Source organism: Diachasma alloeum, unplaced genomic scaffold (assembly GCF_001412515.2).
Source record: "Diachasma alloeum isolate Michigan unplaced genomic scaffold, Dall2.0 Dall_scaffold_00200, whole genome shotgun sequence".
In the NCBI taxonomy this organism is placed as follows: domain Eukaryota; kingdom Metazoa; phylum Arthropoda; class Insecta; order Hymenoptera; family Braconidae; genus Diachasma; species Diachasma alloeum.
In genome coordinates, this window is record NW_021680365.1 from 1348784 (window position 1) to 1359680 (window position 10897).

General features: G+C 38.0%; 1 protein-coding gene across 1 annotated transcript; it reads right to left on the bottom strand.

The window, feature by feature from the left end:
* Positions 1–487: 487 nt before the first annotated feature.
* On the bottom strand, positions 488–10853 carry LOC107035776 (E3 ubiquitin-protein ligase MIB2). Its single transcript, XM_015253364.1, has 6 exons — positions 10659–10853; positions 6293–6755; positions 4891–5599; positions 4125–4275; positions 2252–2886; positions 488–1441 (listed from the first exon to the last, which is right to left on the bottom strand). Exons 2-6 carry the CDS (start codon positions 6727–6729, stop codon positions 488–490), a joined length of 2886 nt encoding a protein of 961 aa, XP_015108850.1. The 5' UTR covers positions 6730–6755; positions 10659–10853.
* Positions 10854–10897: the final 44 nt, after the last annotated feature.

The following is a 10897-nucleotide window of genomic DNA, read 5'->3' on the forward strand; positions in this document are numbered from 1 at the left end:
CAGATGGAGCCATTTTCTGACACTTTGGGCATTTTGCATGGTTAGGATACGCAAGGTAATCTCCGAAGGGTCAAGCCGAAGGCACAGACATAAAATATTTCTACATAATTCTTGGACACAAATTTTCAAGTTTTCCCATTATATCTTCACTTCTTTTGATAATAAAATCCCAGCAAAAACCTTCTGGAATTCTTGTTCAAGAATCTTATAGAAATAATCCCAATAGAATGAGTCATCCGGAAAAACCAGCATCAATCTACTTTTTTCTATAAATAAATATCTACTAAAACAATTCCCACAATTTTTTATACAATCAACGCAAAAAAAATCAAATTCTCTAACAGAACTCCACCAGAATTCACATAGAATGATATTCATCTAGAATTCCTCTCAAACTTCATTAAAATTCCGTACAGAAAGCGCTCGGTTCTTTCATCAAATCTTTTCAAAAGTGCACTCTTCACGCCTCCCCCCCCTCCCCCTTCCCCTAATAAAGATTGATTTTTTTGGTAATAGTTTTCCGACACATATGACAAGTCTTGAGTGGTGCGGAGCAGTGTTCACACGCGCCATGTCCACAAAGAAAAGCGACATTTCTCCTCCTCTCCATGCAGATGCTGCACATGTTGGCCTCCTCCAGGTCAGCGACCCTGGTCTCCAGATACCTCAGCCTCTCCAAGTCTTTGTTCTGTTCTCTCTCCGTCAATTCCACCTTCTCGTCGCCCTGGGTCTCCTGGAGGCCAGAGGTCTCGCCCTGGTCGTGTCCAGTCGAGCTGCGCAGGTCGTTCCTCATCTCCTCGAGGACCTCAGTGTCATTCGCCTCTTCTGGAGTGGTCTCCAGGGAGTCGACAGCCCCAGGCCCTTCAGAAACAACGTTCACCCCCATCTCCAGGCCCAGGAGGTCCCTCCGCCTGTGTCTGGAGTGCACGTAAGACATCAGGAGGTCCTGGAGGCCCCCCTCACTCCTCTCGGAGCTCAGAAGATCGAAGGGAGTCTTTCCTTTCGAGTTCTTGGCGTTCACGAGGTACAGGCCACTCGCGCTGTCGTAATTGATGAGGAAACAGCTCAGGGCGAGCTCGGTGGGGCCGTTGGCGTTCACCAGGCCCTGCCAGATGGCGTGGACCATTGGGGAGTCCCGGATGCTCTCCGGGGTAGGAACTATCGGAGGCAGGTGACGACTTTTGGCTATTGCAATGTGCAGAACTGTGTCGCCGTCCTCGTCGATCGCTCTGATGTCTGCGTTGTGGTTCAGCAGGAGCTCCACGAGGCTCCAGTGGCCCTGGGACACCGCCAGGTGGAGGGGGGTCTGGCGGCGGTTGTTGCGGAGGTCCACGGTGGCTCGGCCACCTGGGTCGGAGACTAGGATCTGGGAGACCTCTCGGTGGCCGTTCAGGGCTGCCAGGTGCAGGGCTGCGAAGCCGTCGTCTTTCTTCACGTCCACCTGGTGGCATTGAACAGTTGGGGAGATTCAGTTTTGGGGCTTTATGCGAGGAGAAGGTTTGGTAAAGTTTGGGGTTTTACTCGGGATTCAGAATTCATTTGGAGGAAAATTTAGTGTTTTCAATTTTTTTTTGTGAATGAAAAAGTATTAGTTGAGGGATTGGTTGCCTGTAAATTAGGAAAATAATTCAAACGTTAAAATTTTTTAGGATGACCTTGAAGAAGATTTGGTAAAATTTGGGGATTTTACTGGTTGTTCACGAATGAATCATTAATTAATTAATTAATTAATTCGTTGCCTATAAATTGATAAAATTATTGAAAACATTTTTCAAGATGACCTTTTTCATAAGTGAATCATCAACAATGAATTTTTCACTCTAGAAATTATCTAAAAAATTAATAAAAAGTCTATCGTTGATTCCAGACATTCTCTCATTGTTAATAACTCATAAATAAATAGATTAATTCAGTTCAGTCTGACCTCGATGATCATCACAAATGAAGAGAGTTGTACTTTCCAAAGAAAGAAGGAAAAAAATCTCATTTCATCAAAAATTCAATGAATTTTTGGAATTAAAAAAAATGATTTGGAGAAAAATTATTGTTCTCAAACTTTGGTTTCACTAATGAACAATCATGAATTAATTGATCAGTCGTCTACAAATTATTAAAATACTTTAAAAATTTAAATTTTTCATCAATGAATCGTAAACATTCCATTTCATCAAAAATTCAACGACTTCTTGAGATTAAAAAGTCATAATTATCCATTTTGCCCCAGACACCTCTAAATAACTCCCCAACTCACCAAATTCTGAATTCGTGTCATAAGTTGTCTCGTAGCATGTGCATTTCCCTTCAACGCAGCATGATGAAGGACGTTGAATCCCCTCTTATTCCTCAACGTGAAGTCAATCCTCTCGCAGTTGATCAATGCATCAATAATGTCAGTGGCGTCTTTGCCAATGGCATCGTGGAGCGCAGTGTCCCCATAAGAGTCTTGTAAATTAACGTTGCAATTGTGGCGCAACAGGACTTTGACACAAGTCGAGTTTTGTTTATTGACGGATACGTGGAGGGCAGTGCAGCCAGAGTTGTTGACAGCATCAATGGGTGCACCTCGATTAATCAGGAACTCCATCACCCCCGCCTGATTGCCGAAGGCTGCGTAGTGCAGAGGGGGGTCCCCGTCCTCGTCTATTGCTCGGAGGGAGGCGCCTGCGTCCAGAAGGAGAACGCAGAGCTCTCGGTTGCCCTGGTGGGCTGCCACCTGGAGGCAGGTCTTCTTGCCACCCCCGATGCCACTGGGACGGGCGTCCACACTGCCTGAGTACTTGCGGAGGAACTCACGGACTGAGGAGAGACCAGCCTCACCACGAGCTGCATCACGCAGGAGCTTCTCCACTTCTATCGCTGCACCGTCTATCACTGGGGATTCCATAGCTGGAATAAATTGAAATGTTTTGTAAAGTGGACTTTCTGGGGATGTAATTAGGTAACAATAGGACTGGGAATGATCCAGGGAAGTGAATTATATTAATTAATGGATTAAGGCCCGGGTGTACTATCTTTCGAAAGTTTTCTGGATTTTTTTTTATCTTTCGTAATCCAAAATTGTCAATTGAGTGGTACATCATGTAGAAATTCCCAAAATTATGATAGAATGATAAAAAAAGGAAAAATTCTGAACTTTTTCAAAGAGCGTTTTCAATTGAGATTCAGAATGAGTCGAAAAAAGTGAAAATTACAAATATCTGAGTCGCTGTGGCAAATTATCTATTAGCTGTCATTTTCCATGGTGGATAACAAAACACTAACTCCTCATGGGAAGTGACAGCTAGGTATCTCAATTTTCAAAACAGTGGTATGTAGTCATCTGCCATTTTTGTGTGATAAAAGTGTGATTAAAAAATTCTCCAAAATATTACAACTCTTTTTAAAGAGTTTTTTCCGTAATAAATGTCTCTGTGCAGTGTGGCAAAAGATTTACGAAATCAGTCTTCCTCCTGCATGATATTGGGTGACAGGCTGCCATTTGTCACCGTAAATCAGATGCATTTTTCAATTTCTTGTTATTCAACTTATTATGAATATAAATTAAAAATGCTCTTTGACAAAATTAAGAATTTTTTCTACTTTTTTTTATTATTCATTCATAATTTTTCAAAACTTCTGCATGATGCAGGACTTAATTGACAATTTCAGATGACGAAAGATGAAAAAAAACATCGAGATATCGTTCGAAAGATAGTACACCCGGGCCTTAAATTGATAGATTAATTCTTTAATTGGTAATTGTTCTTAAAACTTCAATTTGAAAATTTCGGAATTTTGGACAACTAATTTAGAGTGCATCTGTTCGTGGTTGCAAAATATAACTTGTAAAGATGAATAAGAATTGCGGAGATTGGTAGATAATTTTAGAGGCATTGGCTGATTAAATTGTGTTGTTAGAACGCTTTGTAATGATGAGTAGAAACTTTTTGACTGTTGAATAATACACGGGTAGAAAATTAATCTTCAAATATGAAATAAAGAATTTTTGAATTTTTTCACAAAATTTCAGCAGTGTATTAGAATAATTGATCAGTTAATTCGGCGGATAATTAAAATAAGAGTAAGAATGTTGACGAAAAAAATGAAATCACATATTTGAATTTCAAAGGTATTCAAGTACTCACTAGGAGCTTGATGACGATTCAATTCAGCTTCGTGTCCACTGGAGATCCTGGTGACACTCAAGGGGTTGAATGTCCACGTGTGGCCGTCCAATGTAACCCTCAGGTCTCCATCCGGATATATTTTAATGACTTTCCCTGTTTTACCTAATGCCTGTGGAGAACAAATTTAAAAAATCTCTTCAGATCTCCTAAACGAGACAATTGAACTACAGTTCTATTTTTTATAAATATCTCCATAGAATTCAAGCCAAGGCATGAATAAAAACCTTCCATATCACATCATAAATAATAAACTGAATAATAATTTCATAAAATCCTGTCAACTTCCGACTTTTTCAATTCTTTGAATATTTTCATGTATTATCCTGAATAACTGAAAATTATATATTTGCACTTGACTATATTTATTGTCAATATTTGCCCCTGTAATTCTCTTTATTCTTTTGGCTCTCAATACAACATAAATAAATAACCAAAAACTAAAGAACAAAAATTAAAGAATTCAGTGGCGAAGCGCTAAACCGAATCGTCGATTTTGACTATTGTCCAGTCTTCAATAAATATCTCCAAACCACAAAGTTTTTGTTCTAACCTTTTTTGCAAAGCGAATCACGAGCTACAAAAGGTAATGACAAAAATTTCGCCATCTCCCCTATTTTGGAGATATTCTTGGAAAACTCAGGAAAGAGCCAAGTCGACTTGAACAGTTTTACCGCCCCACTACTGAATTATCCCAACGATTTGAAGTAAAAAGCTTCAGACTCACACTCTTCATCACATCGATCCACTCGCCATGTCCCTGCTGATAGTTCTTGACCTGAGCAGCATCGCTCTTAACCTGCACCAGATCCCCAAGAGAGAAGGACTCCTTGCTGATGACCCTGGTCAACGCCCTGGGATGAAAGGTCCACCTGTTGTTGCACCCCTCGTACTGGACCCTGATGTCGCCCTTGTCAGTGACCCTGTGAACAGTCCCAACTTTCCCAATGTACTCCGCCATCCTGGGGTTCCACCCCCCATGCCCAATCTGCATCTCCTTCAGGGTCTCCAGGTCCCTCAAGACCTTGACCTTGTCCCCAACGTTGAAAGTCAAGTGACACGGACTGGAGGTGCTCGCAGCACTGGTGCAAGGAGTCGCACTGACATCCTCGGCCATCGTCATCACAGGCTGGCCCAGCACTGGCAGATGCTCCTTGTAGTACGTCCCACACCTCGCCTCCTCGATGTAGCAGAGGTCCACGCAGCCCTTGTACCCCAGACGGTAGACGTTCGTGCTGCCTGACGTCCAAGTGACTGTTGCCACCGAACGACTGCTCTCGTTGTCCCACCCACGAATGTCCATCACTCTACCAGTTTTCCCAGGACCTCCATCCTGATTGCTCCACTCCCAGTCTGGCCCTCTCACCACTTTTGCCCCGATGAATATTCCCTTCAGGGGGATCTTCGTGCAGCCCTCTCGAGGAGTCAACTCGACCCTGATTGACGTGCGCGAAAAAATTTAATAGAAAAACCTATCGTATTCGTTAGAGAATAGGTTTTTCGAATATTGAATATCGAATTCGTTTGAAAAAATTAAGAATTTCTTCTACTTTTTTTCTGATTATTCGTTCATAATTTTTCAAAACTTCTGCATGATGCAGGACTCAATTGACAATTTCAGATGACGAAAGGTGAAAAAAAACACCGAGATAACGTTCGAAAGGTAGTACACCCAGGCCTTAAGAAAAACCTCTGTCGAAAATTCTACATGTAAAAAAATAGTGAAGGGAAAATATTTCTAAGAAAAAAATTCATCGAGGAAAATTTCACGGGGAAAAATTATCGGAAATTTTTCAATGGGAAAAAAAACTCCGGCCAAATTTGAATGTCGATTTCACTGACAAAAAAATAGATAAAGAAACACTCTAGTAGGAACAATAAAAACTCTTCACACTTTCAAAAATTCCACATTTTTTGCATGAAGTAAATTCCTCGAGCAATTCTGATATGAAGAGCTTTATGAAGGCTTCAAAAAAATTATTTTTCGGGTGGCAACCTGATTTTTTATAAATTAATATAATGAGAAAAGATTGTAAACTTCAAAAATTTTCATTTTTTATGTTGAAATAAATTGAAATTTGAGATATCATGATATATCTCTAAATATAAATATTCTGAAACATACATACCCAACAGCATTGGCAGTCTGGAACCTGTGAAACACATGACTAAGATCATGAACATCATCCATGTAACACTGCGTGCAGAGATCATAATCGAAGCACTGCGCGCACTTCCACCTGATGCCAACGATCCCGTGTCGCTTGCAGCCATCGCAAACGATGTTGTTGTGCTGCACACCAGCAGCTGCATTATCAAACACCAGTAAATCGTAGTACCCCTGGTAGCCAATTCTGTAGTTGCTCCTAGAGCCGTGATCCCACTGGACGATCACCGTTTTGTCAGGTGTCTTGTCGGCTGAGTTGGATGCAGTCGTGGTGCCATTCACCGGGGCCAGTGGGGGCTTCCCTATCTCCACAACCGTTCCAGCGTGACCCTCGCCCCCATCCTGGTCCTTCCACTTCCAGTCGTGGCCTCGGACCACTCTCAAGCCGACTTCTAACATCTCCAGTTGTTCTTTTTCCCTGGAAACTGTTTAGCATGGTTTGACTTGTCGTGGGAATTATTTGACTGAACAGATATGAAAAAAAATGTTTTTTATTTAAGGCCCGGATGTACTGTCTTTCGAATGTTATCTGGATTTTTTTTATCTTTCGTCATCCAAAATTGGCAATTGAGTGGTACATCATGTAGAAATCAATCGAAAAACCTACCGAATTTGCTAGAAAATTGGATTGGGATTCTATTTAAATTCTAGGGAATTCTCGTTAAAATTCCGTTTGTTTTTTGCGCTGATTCTACGAGATATTTGATAGGAGAAAGTCAATAGATTTCGATTTTTTTATATGAATATTTTCTTGGAATATTTTCTATAAGAATACTTGGGCATGAATTTTGTTTTTTTTTTCACTCGGACCCTTCAATGCAAAACAAAACACAATGTAGCGGAAAAAACTTAGAAAATTCGTGCCCACTAGTTTTACTAGAAAAAATCTCAGGAGAAAAATTCAAACAGAAAAATCGAAATCTATTGACTTTTTCCAATCAAATATCTAATGGAATCTGCTCAAAAAACAAATAGAATTTTAACGACAATTCTCTCGAATTTTTTCTTTCTTCGAATTCTTCGAATTTTTTTCTTGAGAATTCCACTGGAACTTTCTAGCGAATTCGCTAAGTTTTTGTATTGAATTTTTTCATACGTGAAACTCAACGGTCTGATGACAGTGGTGGAGGCAATCGTGAGTCATGTCCATGTTTGGATTGAAAGGAGACTCAATTGTTTTTATTACAAAGGTCGATTTTCAGAGATGAAAATTGGCGTGATTAGATTACGTATCGAGTACTTCGGGTCAGATAATTCGGTTGTTAAATGGTAAAATTCAATGGGGTAAATTTGAGTTTTGGTAGATGTTTCTGCGAAATAAATTTGAGATTTCTAATGATCGAATGTGTCAATTAAATTCGTAAAAAAATTGAAAGAAAATAAATAAATAAATAAGTAAATAAACAAAATAGCCTTCTTTCAAACATTCCCTTCTTATTTCTTACTCTATATAATTTGAGACGTCCGTTTCTCCGGAAATTCATGGAAGTTTCTGGAATGTTCAAGAAAGGTCCAGAACATTCGCGAATCGTCTGGAAAACTCTCCAATTTTCCGGTACAGAATGTTTCCAAAGACTGAAATGTTCTAGAAAGTTATAAAAAAAACTCCAGACCGGTACAATACAATTAGAATATTCTAGAATGTTTGAGCATTTATCGTCTGAATGTCGATTTCAATGACAAAAAATTGATAACGAAACACTAGTAGGAATAATAAAAACTCTTTCAACGTTAAAAAATTCCACATTTTTTGCATGAAGTAAATTTCTCGAGCAATCCTGCTATGGAGAGCTTTATGAAGGCTTCAAAAACATTATTTTTAGGATGGGAAACTGATTTTTTATAAATTAAATTAATGAGAAAAGATTGTAAACTTCAAAAAATTTTATTTTTTAAGTTGAAATAAATTGAAATTTGAGATATCATGAGACGAATAATTCTGTCATTCGCCGATTTCCCAGTTTCGATTGGACTTTGCATTTATCCACAGTTTTTTTTAGCTAATGAATCTGCCACAATAATTAGTGATTGAAATAGCGATCTCCTAAGATCACTCGTTACGAAATTAATTCAATACATGAGAAGCAATTTAAAAAACCAACAATCATGCTACGTTTTGCAGTAAATTCCCCTGCCGCGGGTACACTAAAAACTGAATAATTCATCCTTTGCTCAGTGAATTCAAGCGTAGCATATTAATATTAATACCCCCATCTCTAAATCTGGAAAATTTAATATAACTCCCTACTATTTCTCCTTACCCAGTCTCTCCCCATAAATAAAAGTTAAAAATACTGATTAGTGGTAAGAATACAAATGGTAAGAATTAATTCATGACGTGTGATGACGAATTTGTCGGGCATGCAAGTCCCCCAAGAATTCCATTGAATCATACCGGAGCAACAATCTTCCTCACAAATAAAATATAATAAAAACAAACTGTATCTCCGAGATGAGCAGGATTTTTCTGTTATTGTCAATAATGTTGCGGCTCTAGACTTAATTAAATCCAGGGTTCCGAAAAATTAGATTACAGAACTCCAATAGATTTTTATAAACTTTCAATAGAAATTGAATTGAATTTCTTAAAGAAAGTCTATTTGCTAGGTTTTTATAATAAATTTCATGAGAAAATATGATTTATCATCAACAATTAATATCCATCAAGTTCTCCTAAAAAAACTGAATAATAGAAGTGTGACATAGGGGAGGGTGGGGTAAAATGGACACTTTAGACTTTTTTAAAATTATTCATAACTCAGAAACAAATTTATCAATTGAGTTCAGTATGGGCTCGTCACAAAGGGAAATAGTTGTTCTTTGTATTAAAAAAAATTATTAAATTTTATCAACATTTCAAATCCTCATTAACATTTAAAAAGAAGTCAAAAGTGTCCGTTTTACCCCAACCTCCCCTATTAATATAAATAACTCGACATCAACTCGCTGCTATTTCTCCTTACCCAGTCTCCCCCCGTAAATAAAATTCAAAAATAATTTCAGTGCTGAAAATATTCCGCCGATTATAGCAAGGATCTATGAGAATAAGTGCATGATGTGTGATGACGAATTTGTCGGGTATGCAAGTCCCCTAGGAATTCCATTGAATCATACCGGAGCAACAAATCGTCTCACACATAAAATATAATAAAAAAGCTCTATCTTTGGGGTGAACAAGATTTTTCTATTGTTGTCAATAATGTTTTGTCTCTGAATTGATTAAATCCATCGCTCCAAAGAATTAAATTACAGAACTCCAACAGACTCTCATAAAATTCCAATAAAAATTTAATTGAATTTCTTAAAGAAATTGTATCTGCTAGGTGTTTCTAATAAATTTCATGAGGCAATATGATTTAACTTCAATGGTAAATATTCATCAAAATTTCCCCTAAGATCACTCATTCACGGTGGAAAAAATTTAATAGAAAAACCTATCGAATTCGTTAGAAAATTCTAGTGAATTTCTATTGAACTTGTCTATTAGCTTTTGGCCGATTCTATTGAAATGTTCAATAGAAAATATTCAGTAGAAAAAGTCAATAGAATTCAATTTTTCTATGTAACTTATTCTATTGAGATATTTTCTATAGAATTGCCTCGCCTCAAATCTTCCAAGTTTTTTCGTTTGATTTTCTTGATGAGAAGAAAAGAAAAATAGAACGAAAAAAACTTGAGTCGAGCAAATTCTACAGAAAATATATGAAAAGAATAAGTTATACAGAAAAATCGAATTCTGTTGACTTTTTCTATTGAACATGTCAATAGAATCAGCCAAAAACTAATAGAAAGTTTAATAGAAATTCAATAGAATTTCCTAACGAATTCGATAGGTTTTTCTATTAAATTTTTTCGTGCGTCCAACTTAATTGAGTACCCAAGAAGCTATTGAAAAACCCAACAATCCTGCTACGTTTTGCAATAAATTCCTCTTCCCCACATGCAATAAAAAAATGAATAATTCATTTTTCGCTCTCTGAATTCAAGTGAAACTCATTAACATCAATAACTGACCACCTAAATCGATAAATAAAATATAAACTACTGATTAATGGTAAGAATATCCCTCCGATCACAGCAAGGAGCTAAATTCACGAAGTGTGATGACGAATTTATCAGGTATGCAAGTCCCCCAGGAATTCCATTGAGTCATACCGGAGCGACAATCTTCCTCGCACATAAAATATAATAAAAACCCTCTATCCCTCAGGAGAACAAGATTCTTCTATCATTGTCAATAATATTGCGCCCCTGAACATAATTAAATCCTTCGCTCCGAAAAATTAGATTACATGCTGATGATGATTGAACAACACGTATGTCCATACCTTCTCGTAATCTCCAGATGAAAAAGGGAACAACAACAATTTATCCCCGGATTTTCCACGCAATCATAGTGTCAGCGGTTGGAGTTAGTTTCATGTAGGCGGATTGTATTTTTGATGTTTCACGGAAATAGATGAGAGAGTTGTTGAAAAAAAATAAAGAAAAAAGGGAAATTGACGACGGACATTAGTGCATGTATACATTGTATGGCATCGAAGGAGATTTAGGGGCCATTTTCACT

Bases quoted from the DNA above. Each gene is read 5' to 3' on its own strand.
- LOC107035776 (XM_015253364.1), bottom strand. From the start codon at position 6,729: ATGTTAGAAGTCGGCTTGAGAGTGGTCCGAGGCCACGACTGGAAGTGG. The intron at 5,600-6,292 runs GTATGTATGTTT...CACGTCAATCAG, and splicing joins CAGACTGCCAATGCTGTTGG to GGTCGAGTTGACTCCTCGAG. The intron at 4,276-4,890 runs GTGAGTCTGAAG...TGTTCTCCACAG, and splicing joins GGATCGATGTGATGAAGAGT to GCATTAGGTAAAACAGGGAA.